The sequence below is a fragment of the Colossoma macropomum genome, unplaced genomic scaffold, assembly GCF_904425465.1.
Source record: "Colossoma macropomum unplaced genomic scaffold, Colossoma_macropomum, whole genome shotgun sequence".
In the NCBI taxonomy this organism is placed as follows: domain Eukaryota; kingdom Metazoa; phylum Chordata; class Actinopteri; order Characiformes; family Serrasalmidae; genus Colossoma; species Colossoma macropomum.
In genome coordinates this window covers 28,622,315-28,641,362 of record NW_023494789.1, presented here as the reverse complement: position 1 = coordinate 28,641,362, position 19,048 = coordinate 28,622,315, and the positions used below count along the sequence as shown (strand labels likewise).

General features: G+C 39.1%; 1 protein-coding gene across 4 annotated transcripts in view; it reads right to left on the bottom strand.

Moving 5' to 3' along the window:
- Positions 1-18,346, bottom strand: part of gabrb3 (gamma-aminobutyric acid type A receptor subunit beta3) — a 54,556-nt gene extending 36,210 nt beyond the window's left edge. For 2 of the 4 annotated variants that reach the window (XM_036570740.1, XM_036570741.1), the window contains exons 1-3: positions 17,934-18,346; positions 17,748-17,839; positions 17,539-17,606 (exon numbers count right to left, since the gene is read on the bottom strand). In XM_036570740.1, coding sequence (XP_036426633.1) covers positions 17,539-17,606; positions 17,748-17,839; positions 17,934-18,013 — 240 coding nt within the window. In that variant the 5' untranslated portion in view covers positions 18,014-18,346. Of the gene's footprint in view, positions 1-17,538; positions 17,840-17,933 lie in introns of all 4 variants that reach the window. The other 2 variants (XM_036570738.1, XM_036570739.1) reach the window with 1 other exon arrangement.
- Between the last annotated feature and the right edge of the window lie 702 nt (positions 18,347-19,048).

Sequence of the window (19,048 nt, the reverse complement as noted above, 5' to 3'; positions counted from 1 at the left end):
GTTTCCTCCTCTGCACATCCTGACAACAATGTTCTGATGAAAGATATAGTTGGTGGATTGAAAAAAAGTTTACAGCCTCCTGTCTTTACAAGTAACTCACACATTTGTTTTAAGCTGCTGACCAACTCTTTTCTGCAGGTCTGCTGTGCACTAGCACCACGTCTGTGCAATACACATAAAACAGCAGTCTGTGCTAGGTCTTTTGGCATGTCAGTCAGATGGCCCCTTTCTGTATAAGTAGACCATATACCATTTGAACCACCAACTCTGTGGTTGTTAATGAGGCACTGAGGTTCTTCACCACTGCTACCGTACATGATCAAGCTTTTAAATCTCATCATAGATGATGCTGTACTATTTGACTTTGCTAAAGTGCGTGATCTTAGCCGCTTCGTGCAGTGGCTCTACATGTCCTTCCTGACTCAGCTGTTAAATGTCTTGTAAGATATTTTCAGACATCCTGTAGCTCGCAAAACTCTTCTACACACTCTAACCCTGTTAACCCTGCTCCCTACATGACTGAAATCCTCAATTATTCAAAACCAGACTCGTACCAGCCCCCCCACCAAAACATACACACTGCAACACTATGTGTTTAAATTATTCATCCATGTGTGAACTCTGAAGTGCAGCCTGACTTGGAGTGAAAGAGCAAGGCATCGTGGGATTTAGCTGGCAATGTTTATTTCAGAATAGCTTGCTCCTCTAAATCAGTGTTGTTATGGTTTGTTAAGAAGTTTAACCACTGAGTACAACAGTGATGCAAGCCTACCCCACATTTCCAAACTCTTCTGCTGGAAGAAAGACATAAGCAAATGCATCACAGGGTGGGCAATATGACAATATTTACCGTTATTGCGATAAATTATGTCACGTTATGCTTTTCTCAGCATATTCATGATTTCATCAGTACTTAAAGAGCACTGAACAACTACATATGTCAATACAGTGACCATTATTAGGCCTGTTTAATTGAATTTAGTTCAGTACAGTATGTAAAATGTTGAATAAAAAGTATTGTATACATAGTTTTTAAAGATGTTTTAAAAAACACACAAAAATTACACTTTTTTGTCTGTTCCACCTTATTAAGCCTAAGAAAATGAAATATTGTGATTCATATCATGTACAGTGAAAATAGCATTGTATAGTGAAAAAGAACCATGGCATCAGTATATGCCTGAGTTCTAGATTTGTTCCAAAGACCAATATTTTCTGTTGAAAAAGGCCCTAATGCCAAGCTAAGATATATTTAGTCCTTAGTAACGTTCCATATGCATGTTCTTTTGTTGGACTCTCAAGTTGAAGGGTGGGGTCTGGTTTTCTGGTCTGGTTTGAGGGGTTGTGAACAGAAACTTCTCATAGCCTGGTTATAAAGCAAGGACCTCTAAAGCTAGGCTAGGCTAATTCTGAGGAGCAGCTGTTCCTTTGAGCTGAGTCTTCAATAAAAGCTGCATTATGGACCAAGACCTTGACTCTCCCATGTTTCTTGGAGAAACTCCCCACACTAAAGTACTGTAAAGTTGTAATTTTGCTAAATCACCCACCCTTAATGCAGCATGCAGAAGACATACAGACTCTTAAAAATAAAGGTATAATTTTAGGAAAAAAAAATATTTGGCATAGAAGCTTCACATTATATGGAGTTTTTTTAACTTTAAAGTTTCTTCATACTACACATCCCACAAAAACTGGTACTACTCCAAACAACCTTTTTGACACCTTTATTTTTAACTGAAGAATTCATTTTTACCCACATTTTAAATTAGACTAATCCAAAGTCAGTTAAAATCAGGCTGCATAAAATGTTTGTGAGTTTTTCAATTAGTTTCAGTTCAGTGATCTAACTTTCGATCACGATTTACCTAACAGTGGTTCTGTGAAATTTAAAAGACAATCTGTCTCCTGCCGTCTCTGAATACAAAACAGTTTTGGAATCTTCACCAGAGAAACAAATGAACTCAGGAAAACATATGTTGGTGTTTCTGTCCTATTGAAAAAAAAATACCAGGAGTGAGAGTCAAAGCTAGAAAAATACAGGAGTGAAAACAGAAAGAAACAGAAAGCGAGAGACAGAGAAACAAAAACTCGAGACGCTAAATGAGGTCCTTTGGGAAAGTGAGGCAATGGTGTCATCAGTGAGATGAGGAGTGCACGCTCTCTCTCTCTCTCACACACACACACACACACACACACACACACACACACACACACACACACACACACACGGTTATGGTGCGCCAGTCAAACAGCATTTACGTCAACTTAACACCACAATGTCTACTGGGGATACCAGAATAGCAGCAAGACAAGAGAGGGGGGAGATTCCTCCACAGTACGCAGCAGTGTATGTGATCCTGAGTCATGCTCCTGTTCCAGCAGGCCGTGCCCATTTGCCGAATGTACAATTGCAGCGGTTCAGCACACAGTGGCTCAGCAATGTGCAGGTCAGGGTGAGCGTGAGACAGGACACTGTAAATACTTCAGCAAACAGACTTGGAAGCTTTAGGTTCTCCTGGAGAGATCTGAGCCAGTGACAGTTCAGTAAAAGTAAAAATTATTGTACAGTATATGTATAGCACGTTTAAAATTATATATAGCACATCTGATAAAGGCACTGAGTGTCTGCCAAAATGTCCAAACTATATAAAACATTTCTTATCAGTATGTGATTTGTTGTACCTGCTTGCGAGTGTTGTCCCTTTACCCTAATACATTTTTATTTTTGGTTACACCTTTTTTTTCTTTTCTTTTTGTGTCAACTTTACAAAATGTACCTATTTTCCCAAATGTAGTCAAACAGTCAATACATGTTTGGTGTCTGAAGTCTGCTGCTTTAATTTTGTACTACAGCTATGAGGCTGATATAATTAATGAGTAATAAAAGCTTAAAGCCACCAGGTTACCACCGAGCAAAAAATGTCTTAATCATTAACACTTGCCTCAAACCACATCACAAGAAATCTCAAATAGACTTGCTTATGTGGTTTCTGACACGGTATGCTCTAACAGTTATAGTTACTCATATTATTTATTATTGTTTGTATAAAAGGCTGTGTTAGAGAAGAAGGTGTTTCACTCCGCTCCTTTCTGTTGAGGACAAACTGAGCCCAGAGTGAAGTTCATTCATTAGTTTATTGTCTGCCTTTGTGTGCCTGAATGAAGTATCATCTTTTAACTGTTCTTAAGGCATGATCCTTGTTACTTGTGTAGTTGAGTATATGGTTTAGCTTGCAGTTGTAGTGGGGTACTAGTTCATAGCCTGCTGTGATTAGCACTTATCCATAAGCATATACACTCACTGGGGACTTTATTAGGAACACTATGCTAATACTGGGTAGGGCTTCACTTAGCTCTCAAAATAGCCTCAAATTTTCATGGCATGGAATCCACAATATGTTGGAAACATTCCTTTCAGATTCTGGTCCATGTGGATTTGATTGCATTATGCAATTCCTGCTGATTTGTCAGGTGCACTTTCGTGCTGCGAATCTCAAAGGTGTTCTATTGGATTCGATCTGGTGACCGGGAACGCCTTCGAAGGACACTGAACTCACAGTCATGTTCATTAAACCAGTTTGAGATGACTTCTGCTTTTTGACATGGTGCATAATCATGCTGGAAGCAGCCATCAGAAGATGGGTAAATTGCGGCCATGAAGGATTGCACATGGTCAACAACAATACTCAAACAGGCTGTGGCATTCAAGCGATGATTATTGTTGACACAAAGCAGACTGGGTCCATGGATTCATGCTGTTGGCATCAAATTCTGACCCTACCATCTGTGTGCCAGAAATTAAGATTCATCAGACCAGGCTACGTTTTTCCAGTCTTCAGCTGTCCAGTTTTGGTGAGCCTGTACCCACTGCAGCCTCAGCTTTCTGTTTTTGGCTGACAGAAGTGAACCCCTAAGTGGTCTTCTGCTGTTGTAGCCCATTCGCCTCAAGGTTTGACATGTTCTGCATTCCGAAACGCTTTTCTGTTCAGCGCAATTGTACCGAGTGGTTATCTGAGTTACCATAGCCTTTCTGTCATCTCATACCAGTCTCCGTTGTCATCAACAAGGGATATTTATCCGCACAACTACCGACCACTGGGTGTTTTTCTTTGTTGCACAATTATGAGTAAACTCAAGAGACTGTTGTGTGTTGAAATCCCAAGAGATCAGCAGTTATAGAAACACTCAAACAGTCCCTCTGGCACCAACAATCATGCCAGGGTCAAAATCACTGCTCATGCCAAAATCACTGAGATCACATTTTTCCCCATTACGTGTTTGTGGTGCTGTTAAAGTGAAATGGATGGTGTAACTGTGTTGTATATTACCTATGGCACATCAGTGAACGTTTTGCTGTTCACTGATAATTTTCCAGCCACAGATGCTCACAACACAATAGTGCCACATTTAAAAAACAACATTTCACATATTGTACTGCACTAAATCCAGTTAAACAGGCTTAATTAAGTTTTCTTTATAAAGAAACATGAATTGTTCAGTGTTCTTCAAGTACTCAAGATAATGTTTATCAATATAACAAAATTTATCTCAAAAACTGTATAACATCGCCCATCTCTGACGTACTGTATCATGAGGAGCAATTACTGCCACTACTCAGCCCTATTTGGTAGCTCGTACATTAGCCTTGTAGCTCTGATGCAAAAACACAAAAGCTAACTTTTCATCTCACTTATGTCTTGGCTAATCAACTACAACAGTGTACATTTGATTTTCACTAAACCATCAGTTTAACTCTGCAGTCATGCAGCTGCTGGCTCGTTGTAACTGCCGCCCCTCGCTGCTCCCCACTGGTGCTTGACTGGGACATGCCCATAGGGATTTTACAGCTTGTCGCCTGTGTGTGAGGGTGTGTGTGTCTGTGAGTGAAGAAGTGTGTAGTACAGAATGATCTTTTAAGCATAAATCTTCATGGGGACTTCAGTGAGCCCAGCCCACTGGGCATCCCTGCCCACGGGAGCTGTAAACATGTGTCAAAATGTCGGCATGTTTTTTAACGGCGGGGTGCTTTGCCCTCCCCTGTTGAATCGCTAAGAATTACACATATTATTACAGCACCAGATGCGCAGACAGCTACATGCCTCCTCACAATCTATGCCGCGTTTGCAGGATCACCAGAGACTAGAGCACTACAGCTTGCTGGCCTCCAGTTGAATATGACACACACCTGTTGCTCGCCGTAAACAGCCCCACAAGCATACACGTTTATCCTGGAGCTTGGCGATAATGAGTAGCTATTGTAAAGCGGCCTTAAAGCTGCTATACACCAGCATTACACCTGATTGGACAATTACAGGCCCCAAATCCAACTATCAGGCTAAAAATAAAGGGGAGGAGAGCAAACAAAACAGCAAAATATATTAATAAATCCTGTCTCCTTGACAACACGCTCTCCGCAACACGCCCACACAGACACAGTGGGCTTTGGGCTGATACCTTGTGTGACTCTGAGGCTTTCAAAGCACAACACACACATATACACTCACTTTCCTACTTTTGCTCTTTCTCGCTATTCCTCTCTTCTTCTTGCTTTCTTTCTTTCTGGACATATTTAGTCATGGCTCAAAGAAAGACATCGGTATCCAGGACCAAATAGTTAACTGTAACTTTACACTGAAAAATATATGCACTGAATCAAAGTTGTACATGAATACAATTTTGCCTTTCAGTTGACTTGCTATTGGCAATAACTGTGTTGATGTAATATCCTTTGTTCATATTGAAATGATGTACACTTTTCAATAAAGTATCTTTAGAGCATCCCTTCTTTCAGCCTAGAAGAAATTTCCCTTTTATGGGAGCCTGACTGTGATAAGAATTAGCAGTCGATTTATTCATGAATGTTTCTTTTTTTCCAAGCTGATTTATCAGAGGCATAACACACACCTCACCTGCTTGTCTTCTGGTAAGAGTAAATGAGAGACATTCATCTCTCAGGCTGTTTCTTTCTCTTGTGCCACACACAGCAACAGCTGCTAGCTCCCTGCAGTACTACATTTTATTTGACAAAGAAGAAGGAGATTTATGTGGTCTTTCTGTGGGCCTTTTTTGAGGGGATGATGGTGTTTTCATTGCTACACGCTGAGAAAACAGTAATTTCATAACCCCCCCACCACACACACACACAAACACACACACACACCTTCCCTCTCCACCTAAGTGGCACAAACATCTTCAGATAGTGACTGAAGATTATATTGGTTTCTAAGGCAACCGCTTCCCACTCAGCATGCACTCCATGCTGAAGCGTTCATGGGTTGTATGTCTGTGCACTGTTCTCAGGTCTCACTCACAACCTATCAGGACGCATGATTTGGTCTGATGACCACGTTTACAAGCACACACACACACACACAAACACACACACACACACACACACACACACACACACACACACACACACAGAAGGAGGAACACGAGGAATCACACAAAGCCCTCCCCCTGAAATTCCAATTATACTTTAACCCCTTTAAGGCTTTTACACATCAAATACAATCTGATTCTGCAATTTATTTGGACTTCTTGCACACCAGTATGATTTTTAATGCAGTGTTTTTTTTTATTTGCCCCCTGTTTGAACTTTGGAATTACTGAAAACTAATGTATGTTATGTACTTACAAGAGCAATGAAGTAGTGTTGCACGGTATACCGATACTTGAAAAGTATCGTGATACTTTGTCATTAAAAACGGTACAATACCCCATTTATTTAGTACCAGTACTAAATGAATGAGCGTGTTTTAAAATAAGAGCGGTATTTCCAACGAGTGCCACAGGGGGCAGTGTGCGCGCGCAGCACTCCAGCGCTTACCTCAGAGTCAGAAGAGAACGCGTAGCATGGCTGCTAATACCAGCGATTTTGCAGACTGTCCTTGGCTTCTCGAAAAAGCACACGCGCAAAGCGAAATATGGAATTATTTTGCATACACATCTGACAGTCAGGGCAACCCCGTGGACACATCAAAACCAGTCTGCAAAAGATGCTTTAAACATGTACAGACCAAAGGAGCCAACACCTCCAACTTAGCAAAGCATCTTTCTGACAGACATGCGGAGTTGTTTAAAGAATTCAAAGAACGTCAGGTTAGTGAATATGATATAGCTATAACAATTACATCAAGCTCAAGTCAGAGGAGTGGGAGTCTTTTTGTGTCAGTCTTTTTCATGAGGCAGTTTAGGGCAGTGATAACTGTTTAAGTTAACTGACTTTATCTTTTTTGATAACTACCAATGTGGCGAACTGGTAACGTTATGTTTACACTAACTTCCATGCTGCTAAATATCAGGCGTTCACAAGTAGATCAGCACCAGTTATAAATAGGCCTGTCGCAATAATTACGTTATCAACTTATCGTATGATAAATAAATATGACGTCGATAATTTTGGACAACCTCGATAATGCTGTTCTGTTTATTTAAGCAGATACTTTTAACCAGGCGCGCTGTTCTGTTCTCCCGTCTGCTCTGAGGCGAGTAGCCAAACACACACACACACACACACACACACACACACAGAGAGAGAGAGAGAGTACAGATTTACTGTAGGCTTTCACACAGTTTAATCAAGGGATACACTGACATCTGTAACTTCTGTTTTAACACAAGTCAAAAGTTTTCCCGCGTGTACTACGCGGCAGCGCGGGAAAGTTCTAGACCTTCACGCACGCCACGTCTTGCAGCGCGCTCGGATTGAAAATATCATAGTCAGTCAGTCAGCTATTTACCCTGTCTGAGTCAAACTCAACCAGAGCTGCTGTTGACAGTGTGAATGAGCCTCGTGAGGAATCAGACTCATCCCCCCCAGTCCATCACTACAGCAAACGGCCCTATCAGCATAACCGGTGACTGGTCTAACTGTATAAGGTAAATATGATCCGATCCGTGACCCTAAAACCTGGATCCTTTCTGAGTTTGTCAACTTTATTTAAAAACAGTGTTTAATATGTATGTGCATATGTATATACACACACACACATACAATAAAATCGTTTATCACAATAAATCCTGGGACAATTTATCATCCATTAAAAAACAGTTATCATGACAGGCCTAGTTATAAACGATCATTTTAAACTCAGCTGTACTCGTAATTGCAATCATGGCATGTACATTTTTGTCAATCATTTCTATTGCTAAAAAAAGGCAACTGCCATAGACGTGTATTGAGTGTTATTAAACTGATTAATCAGTGAGATCTGGTTGCAAACACAAAGTTAACTATCAAAGAAATTCCATAAACTCAAGGATACATAGGACATCAGATCACTGCACACAATGTAATAACAATGTAACCTTTCTAATTTAATAATTTTTAATAATCAAAATATTAATGTTACAAAATGTACATATTCATTGTCAAAAACGCACCTACATGCATAAAACACACACAAACTGCATTTTTATTGAGCATGAAAATAAACATAAAATAAACAATGACATGAACTGTAAGTCAGCTCAAACTCAGGATTATTTGATTGCACATTACTGAACATAAATGACTCAATACATGTCTATGGCATAGGTCTGTGCTCTACTGACAACTTTTTTTTTATTAGTCAAATTATATGCAAAAATTACAATTACAAATAAAAAGTAGTTTACAATCTACATAGGTTATCAAACTGAAGACTGAAATAACTGAAGTCTTATAACTTATCCATATATCAGAGAGCAAACACTGAATAAACCTCACATTGTTAAACTGTTCTGTTTATTAATAAAAAAACAAAGAATTTTAAGTTCTATGTTCGATCATCTATTATTCCATTACTTTTCCTGATGTTTTAGTTTTTTGCTGTGGTATCATTTCAGTATCGGTATTGAGATATTTAGGCAGGTATCGTATCGAAAGTCATAAGTTTGGTATCGTGACACACTACAATGAAGTGAAGTGCAGTCCTACATTCAGGCCCTACTTTCTAAGGGGGTCAACCTTAGAAATCTAGATTTATTACTGTCAATCAAGCAAAAGAGCATGAGAGGGAGTGTGTTATCACAAATAACATGATTCAGTCTCGAGCCAATGGCGAATAACATACATCATCAGAGCTGGGATGTTATTCACAATAACACACAACCTTGGGTGTTCTTTTGATTTCATACAATCGCTCTGCAAAATAAAGAAAACAGTAAAGCAAAAGAAAGCATCAAATGTGCTTTAATATTAGCAATTCCTTTTGTGTTACAGAATAGAGACATAAAACTGATACAATATCAAATTCAGCTCAGTTTTTTAATATTTGCCATATGAATTGTATTTTGTTCCAGACAGTCTGTAAAGCATTTCACAGCTCATCTTGTTTATCAAATTGTATTCTGTCCATTTCCGGCTAATTCCAGTTTGCCTAGTTGTTCAGTTGTTGTCACAGTTGCTGACTAAAAAAGCTTACTTAGGGTCAGCGACAGGTTCAGAACCTAATATACACTCTTAAAAAACAAAGGTTCTTTAGTAAAGACAAAGATATATAGAACCACAAAAACTCGTGCTTAAAAGGTTCTGTTTGGTGAAATAGTTCTTCTGATTGATGGAGAAAGTGTTGTATAAGGTTCTGTATATACTTTTTTGAAAATGTCTTTATTTATAAAGGACTTTTTATACCAGTGGTGGCTCAAAGTGCTTTACAGACAGATTATAAAGCTTAACAGTAATAGAAGCAACTATGACAAAGACAATGACACATCAAATTACAAAGATAAGTACTAAAACGACAAAGACATTTAATTAAACTCTAAGTTAAAGAGATTTTTTCTTAAAAAAGAGAAATGTTCCTTAAAAGTGTGCACTGAGCTTTACTGCCTATTAAAAGGTGGAAATGAGTTTCACAGTTTAGAAGCATAATAACCGTAAGAGCCCACTCCAAATTTTCTGTATGTTATGGTATTTGCAAAGGCCAGTATCTGCAGATCACATAAAGAACATAAAGTTATGTTTTTAACATAAAATGTTAAGAACATAAACAGTTTTGAATATTTTGAAGACATTTAAACATTCATTTTAGATTCTGGATTTTACATTCTATGCAGTACTAAACAAATCAATGCATCTCACTCAACTAGAGGAACGTCTTTTATGAAATATACATAGTATGCCACTGATGCTAGTATGAAAAGTAGTTGTTAAATAAGCACAGCACTGATTCTCCAGGGACACTGTGTGTCTTTATGTATGTGAGTGTGCTATAGGTCACTCTTAACTCCAGTAAGAGACTCTAAGCTTGCTGGCTAATGTATAGCATAGGGGAGAGAGAAAGTATCACTTTAATATTTAATAAATACATTTTCCACTCTCTGGCTCAATTTATTATTATCCAATTAAACGACAAATGTTTCTCTGCCCAAATATCTTTTAAAGCTTGTTCTGAGTGCTCTTCTTCAGTCTGTGCTCTGAGCTGGCTTTATTGCTGCCACACAAAACAGGAAGAACCCACGGCTTGTGTCTTGATTTCTGGGATATATTCTGCTTACCAACAGCACATTTTGACAGTGTAATTTAATTGTGCCTGTGTGGGAGGAGGTGGGGTCCTTCAAGAGAGGCTACAGAACCAGTCTGTTCTGTTAGACCTAGATTAGACTTAATTAATTTTTATGGAATGGTGTTTCTTTGTCAACAATTCTGCATTTCTTTCACAATGCAGGTGACAGTAAGATGTCATGTAATCCATTTTTGCTGTACCGGTCAGCTCTGTAGAAAAAACACTTGACATATCTATGTGTGTGGTGTGCTGTTGTGCATGTGTTCGTGTGTCTCTGTTACTGTTCTCTCACAGTAAGCCAAGCAGTTCTGAGGTTGTGAGCTTCATTTGGTTTGCTGATCTTTGACCCACATGTCAACTTTCAGCCAAAATACAACCCTGTGCTAGACTTATGTCAGACCTGATGTCAGTGTCTGTTGGTGCTGGCTACTAGCAATGAAAGAGCAATGAAAATAAACTGGACTCTCTGATTGCAGCCACAGCAATCACTAGTACTATATACTAGTAAATAACTAGTATATTGGTATATATGATGAAATAAAAGGCCAGCAATGCAGGGCCAGGAATGTTGTTTGTGTTGATATGTGTTTCAGCCTAGGCAAATCAGCTGCTGAGGAAGAGCACGAAATCAAATTCAGTAACTATTCAATTATTATTCCATCTGACAGAGAGGAATTTGTGAGTGCTCAAAGACTCTTTATATCAGGTAACGACATTAATAACATATTTAAATTATGTTCCCTTATTAATTGGTGAGTAAAAATGATATGAAGCAACAGAAGGAGTATGCTAACTATATAAGCGTCATTAATTTGTACATATATTGTCAAGTTCTGGCTATATAAGATTTGATAGTACTTTCTCTCTCTCTCTCTCTCTCTCTCTCTCTCTCTCACACACACACACACACACGTACGCATGTACACACACATAAAGCTCTCCCTCTCAAAGCGAGCCTCATTGCCATGGCAGCAAGCTATTTATACACTATATCACACAATCAGAACTCGATGGAGTCACTAAAAGGTGCACGAAAAATGAAATGCCAGTGTGTCAATCAGTACAAGCATCTTTTAATGCTCGACAGTTAAAGTTAACGAGTTTGACTAATCAGTGGTGAACATGGCAAGCGGGGTGACCCAGTGACATTGTATCACTTCCATCAATCAGTAACTCCAGACACGTCCAATTCCAGCAGGGCCACAAGCAGACTAAACATCAGGCTCTCTATAATCAGCCCTAAACTACTATTCTTTCTCTCTCACTACATCAGATTACTATAACACCACAGCAGTTGATGTCTTGCTTAGCACATGTAAACAGTACTGTTCATTGTCTCTGGCCAAATTTGAACAGTATGTGAAGTGATGTGCATTACAAACACACCACAACAGGTCACTATGACACAAAAAAGTCAGAATCATCAGAATCATCAATCACTTAGTGAAGGGTTCAGATAAAACAAATAAGCAGACATCAGGCAGCATATAAAGAAGCTGTTTCTCATCCAAATGTTCAGCCCATTTCAAAATGCTTTGCCTAAAAATATAAAAAGGGCCCCTTTGAGCAGTGATGTTAAAGAACAAACATCTTTTAAAAGCAACCTGGGACCTAGGCTAGGGTTAAATAATTGAAATTTCTAAAGCCTTTTATGCAGTCATGCTCAGTTATTACAATCTGCAGTCTACACTGCAGGAGCCCTTTACTGAAATTAACTAAATACAAAGTAAAAGCAGCGTGGTGTGACATATCAGCAGATTTAAATGTACGTGTGTGTGCATGTGTTTGTTGTCATACATTTTCAGAACAAAATGACATGCTCTCTTGCTCACCTAGGAAATGCTGGACCGTGCAGTGGGCAGATCCCGCTCACAGCAAAGAGTAACCTTCTGTAACACTGTGAAGGTTAGGAGCTAGTCTGCGTGAGGTTGTGCATAATACTGGCCATTTGTTTTTGCACACAATAACATCAGGAAAATTCTAGGGTCATTTACAGTGAATATGTGACAGTTTTTATGAACTCATTAAAGGTCTGCTATCCAACATTGCATTCTGAGCTGGATTCTGGGCAGTCTCACATACAACATCAGGCTTGTGTCGGGCTCGGGTTTGTTTTCTATTGAGTGATTTTTATGATGTAGAATTCTTTTTTAATAAATTTGCCTACATCTTAGAGTTTTCACAACAAAATAAATGCTAATACCAATTCTAGTAGCTTTTTCTTGTTTACCCAATTTACTCAATGAAGTAAATAATTAGAATCTGTTGTCTGCACTAAAAATATATTTAGTTGAGCTAACATAAGAATGTTTATTGTCCTAAGAAGTACAATTAGTCAAAACTCTTTGAGTCATACCAACATTCCTACTTTCGCATTTACAGCATTTGGCAGATGCTTTTATTCAGATTGATGTAAGATTTTATTCATGTTACAGAGGTAAGAGTATGTAGTGATAAGCATTTTGCTCAAGGACTCTTTTTGATGTAGCATGGTGTTCTTGCACAAGCTGGAAACTGAACTCTGGTCTGAACCAATGGTGGGGTTATGTATATGCATGTTTTGTATATGAATTGTGTACAATAAAGTTAGTCTGTGTGTGTCATTTACTATGTTTACATGTACACAGACTAACTTTATTGTATGAATGAACCACACACATATATATTTTTACTGGCACTATGACATTCTGCCCTCTATTCTAGTCACTCTCAAATGTTAATCTGTCTCATAGAACAATCATCACACAGGCTGGTATAATCTCTTCCATGCAAAGTTTGTCTGATACCACTGCTGTCCTGTGCTGCACTGAGCCAAATGTTCTTACACACACACACACACACACACACACACACTGTGTCACTGATACTAAGTGTAAAGTTATCCTAATTTGCGTCTCTAAAGAAAGCTAATCCGTTGTACAGAAATAACTAATCTGAAAAGAGCAAGTGCCATTCTTAGGCTTGCAAATCCTGTTAGCAACGGCTTGATTACCTTCCTCGGCTAAAGACCTCCCTCAGGACTTCCTGTGCAAGTTCTGTAAGTTCTGTTGCAAAGCTGACCTCATAACAAGGTCAAACGCTGGCCATGCACTTCATTTCCTTTAGCATGTGCTTTATATTTCATGCTGACAGGGTCAGGAAGGAATAATATGATCATGGTGAATAATTCATTTTACTAATAACATTCCACATGTGCAAGTTTTCATGCTGTTAATAGTGCAAAAAGCACTAATCAATAAATCATTATGATCACTGAGAGCATTAGATGGGGAATTATGAAATGGTAGGTAGTGAATAACAGAAATGAAAAAATAATGCTTCTCTGCTTCTGCACAATGGATAGCACAAATTATGGCAATCACCTGAAGCTCTTAATATAAAATTATCTCTTACATAATTGACTGTTGGAATCAAAATATGCTCTAGTCTCCTTTATTTTTGGTGTTTAAGAGATACATTGCAATGAAAAGGGTTCTTCAATTGTTTTCAACAGATTTTTACTGTATGAAAAAGTTCTTTGTAGTTTTGTCATGGGTTTAAAGTGCTATACTCTCTTAAAAAAGTCTCCTTTAATGCATGCATTTATAAGAAGTGCAAACATTTAATCAGAAAAAAAGCTTTCTGTGTACTCAGAAAGCCTTAAAATTAAAAGGAAGGTCAGTTTTGCACTTGACAGAAAATATAGCAAAGTCTCTGTGTAAAGTTAAGATTGATAGCCAAGCAGTCCTGATAAGCAATACAACAGCATTTAAACCATTACACTTACAGATCACACCATGATGTAAAAGAACATAAGGATACATCGAATGATATAATGCACTTTAAAGATCTGATTGTTTTGATACTGTTTTCTTTTGGTTACAAAACTACACACAGTATGATGTACAGTTCAGTTTCACCATATTAATGACACAGTAATATGTGAAGAATGCTTTCAGTAAAGCAGCAGTGGTGCAGCGGTTAATGGCACCACATTGCTAATCAGAATCCCACAGAGAGCAGCAAGAAACATCAAGGACAGTCTAATCAGAACCTTTCAATCAGCATGAACACTTTGTGGTATACTGTGCATCTCTCTGTGGGTTATTAGACATAATGTACAGTGCTGAGTACTAATAAAGGTAGGACTGGGTATAAAAATGAATCACTTTTATAGTACTGACCAAATTACTCCGACACTACTGAGTGTACAAAAATTCTATGTCATTCAACAACAAATTTCAACACTGATCTATCAGCACCCGTGAACCAATAAGCATACTTGTCCAAATATCTAGACTGATGATTGGCTGCCTAAATTACACTCCATATGCATGTTAGTCAGCACTTGATTAGTCTGCAATCCATTGAGATTCGCAAACATATGAACTTCTATCACTTCACATGAGTTTTGTTTGAGCTGCACCACTTCTGGCTTCTAAAAAAAAGAGCTCAGGAGCTGGTTCTGGAGTCAAGGTAACAGTATTGGTATCAGTATCGAAACAATTAGAACGACAAACATCCCTAAACAGAGGAATATGGTTTGTCTACGATTGCTTCTCATTCTAATTCTGATCTTTAGACATCATCACCTGACCACACCTAAGATCTTTATCCTCCATTCTATCTCATTATCTATGTAAAACAAGAGCCATATCAAAGACAGTCTATGAGACATGACTTATGTTTCAAATGGCATTTGGAATATAATGAGCTTTTGTAAAAGAATAACGGCTGACTTATAATAGAACACATTTTTATTTTTTTAATAAAGATTGTATTAACTGTAAAATAGCCCTGATGCTACTTGTATGTGAAAAGCCCACTCCTGACAATGTATATCATGAAGAAAATGAAAATTATTGAAAGTGGTCTACAATACATTTTAGAATGAAACCCTTCACCCTTTACTCTTACATGGGCTTCAATATCACGTTTGTAACATGTATAATATACCATCCATCATATACCGTCACATATTTTCCATTGATTTAGATCACAGTATATTGACAAAATTTCACTGCAATACTTTCCGTCTGTCAATAAAACCTACGCAGTTGTCTCAAGAATCATGGTGCCATTGTCCATCGACTCCACACTTTAGCACGTGTCCTACCCATTATTGGCCATGAGGGACTCCTCTTTTCTAAAGAATGGCAGCGACCAGGCAAGAGAGCTAGCTCATCTGTTCATCTTCCTATTTACCACAGTGAATTGGACACGGTTACCATGAAGTCAGCCTGGTCTCATATGGTGGTACGCTCACTGGCCGTTAAGGGAGGCTGACATTGTGTCTACACCAGGTGCGATTCAGTCTCCACACAATGTTTGGCATGAAGCTAATCAACAGCCTCAAGGTAATGAACACATATAAAATGCTGTAAGAATATGCAGTATTATGCAGCCATGCAATGACTTCTACATACACAATGCTATGTAAAATGAGGATACAATATACCATAAGAGCACTGGATTTAGAAAGCTCTAACAGATGTGCACTTCCGTCTACAACCTAATGGACAGCATAACTGTATTCCTCATGCACAGATGAGTTGTAAGCACTCAGATAGCTTTCTAATCGATACTGCCGGCCCTCAACATTTGCTGACTCAAAAGCACCAAAAGCAGCTTCCAGTTATAAGTTCTTGTCAGGAAGACATCGACAGTTATTTCCTGCAGTAAACAGACCGTAGTGTTGTGCTCCGTCAGCAACTAATTTATACTGTGTTAGAGACTTAAGATAGATTACATTTTAGTCTGTTTGTCAGTCATGTACAATCATTTATTGTGTTACTGCCTTATTTTTTGCCACAGCACTATGAACTCAGGTTGGCACTGAAGTAATATTTTAATGCACATATTGTTCTTTGCATGGTCAAATGGTGGAAAAACAGCTGTATATGTTCCCTTAAATGAACTTCTTTTAAAAAACAGCTCTACATAGCACCATGCTATTGTCATAGAAGCATTTTTTGGTAACTGTACTGGCATAGTATAAAAAAGGCAGAAAAAAAAACAAAAACAAATATGTTTTTTAATTGTTTCTACTACAACACATCTAAGAACCAAGGAGGAACTTAAAAGGGAAATCCACCGATTTTTCAAAATGTCTGAATAATTCAGTCATTGGGATGTAAAGAGTCATTCAGAGTGGTTTGATGTGAAGTGGTTCATCGTAGAGAAACATAGACTCAGATTTCTTTATAGTGGTGGTGACAGGAACCAGGGGTGACAGTTACAATGTCTACAACACAAATATAGCCATTTTATTTACTATCCAAAACTACCAGTGAACCTACACCTGTCTTCAGAGTTTTATATGTAATGTCGATGATGGTAAAATAATAAAAATCTGAAAAAGTATGTTTTCTTTGTGGACTATTTTGCCTTACAACGCCATGCATGTACCCCTCCGCCAGGAATGAATTAAAATAAATGGATTAAAATACATTTTAAACAAAGTCTTTATCACAAAACTGTCATCGAACAATGTGTCAGACATCAGGCAGCATATATCTAGCCATTTCATGTAATGACTTTCTGTGAGAAAGGTTTCAGAGACATTAAACTCTTCAGAGGTCTGGTTCCTATCACCTCCACTGTGAACAATTCTGACTCTATAAGATTCTCTAGAACAGAGCATTTCCACATCAAACCACTCTGAATGACTTTGTTTACATGTCAGCCATTTAATTATGTAGAGTTGTTTAAAAATGGGTGAAGTTCCCCTTTAAGTGAACAAGTACTGGCCAACAGCACTTTATCGTGGAGGAAGAACTCAGACATAAAAGGCCCTGATTACCTCAACAGTCTAAAGAAGACATGGGTCTGTGGCTCTTCAGCACCCTGGACAGCACTACTAACACGAGGCAACAAATGACCATCATACAAAACAATGCTTCCATGCAACCACTGCACTTATGCTATATAACTATATGCAACACCCGATTAATGAATTGTCACAAAGCTGTGAATCATATAGCTGACACCTCGATAAAAACATATAAGCCAAGGCTAAGAGCCGAGTGATACGACCAAGAGCGTAAAAGAAAAAAGTGAGAGCACTTACCATGTTGACCTCAGACACCATGTCTATGCTCGCCACGTCAATACTCATCCCGACCGCAACCGGTGGGCCTTGAAGGAGCAGAGAAAACTTATGACCACCACCCCGATCAACACGTAGTTTTCCAATATCACAAGAACAGCTCACAACAACTTCTACATAACTTGAAGAAAAAAAAGTGAGCAAAGCTCTGAGGCTGAGCCCGAACGTACCTCCAAAGTCAGGTCGAAGACGAATGTCATATCCTTTCAACAGCTTGTCCACTGTCTCTTTGACAAAAGACATATTGCCTGGTTCGTTGGCGCTGGAAGAAAATAAAAAAAAACAAAAGAACAACTGTTTGGCTCATGTCTCAAACGACGGCACTTCCAAGCTCACCGGTCGCCAGCTGCACTTACCTCTGAGCACAGCACATCACAGCCACAAGCACCGGCACTGAAAGAACACCAAACAGCCTTCGTTTCTGTACCCCGATCATTCCTTATTCTTTCTGACAAGGAATCGAGTGAGCAAACGGACGTTGTGAGGTTTCCCAGTGTCTGCCGCCCGGCTACAGGTCTCCACTGCTTAACGCTACTCCATCAGTGCCTCCCTGCTGATGAAGTCATTTTTGACTCCGGCAGCGTTGGGATGGGAGGGAGAGAAGTAGTCGCAGTCCGGCTTTTCGCTCTTCTCTGGAGACGCTGCGTTGCTCGTGAACTGCCACGCATCGTGCCCACAGACTCTACGGACAGCGGCCGTAAGGGAGTCGGTGTTTGGGGATAAGCCAAACCTCCATCCTTCGGTTCTCACACCTGGCTGTTGTGATGCCCCCCCCCCAAAAAAAACAACAACAACAACAAAAAACACCCACTACTAAAGTCCCAGGGAGCTGTTTTGCTGAGTTTTCTTACACGTTGAGACTAAAATTGTACAGGTCGGTTAGTTTGGGTGAGCGCGCGCAGCACAGACCTTCTAAAATGCGCGGGAAAAAGAAAAAAAAAACACGACATGAAGACGGAGAAGAAGAATATGGCTGAGAGTTGGGGATTTAAATCCTTCACCTCCAAGCCTGGCTACTGCCTGCTAACGACAGTAAGTGAAGTGTGGGCTCCACGCTGCCCACAGTTTGAGGAAACTCACGCCATTAAGACTTCGCCTCAGACGAGGCGGTCACGTGACTCAACGGTTGGCTAGCAACGGCGGCGCGCGTGCGGGTTTTACCAACGGTTTTTGTCCATTCTAAAGAGAGTTATGGCGTTTCTTTAAAAGATGTCCGTGTCTATGGTGTCCACCTGAACGGCGTTTTATTTAACATCGTTTTATTGGGCTATATTATTTGAAACGCTGCCACGAAAACGTACATCTATTGCGTAATTTCTGTCAAAATAAGGAAAAGCGGAGGAAAAGAGGAAGTGTGGGCACAGCGTTACCGAAGCCCACGCTGACAGTGCTTTGAATCGACAAGTGTGCCTATTGGTGCCATACATGAATACATGAGTACAATTCATTACATGAGCGCAATTAATGACAA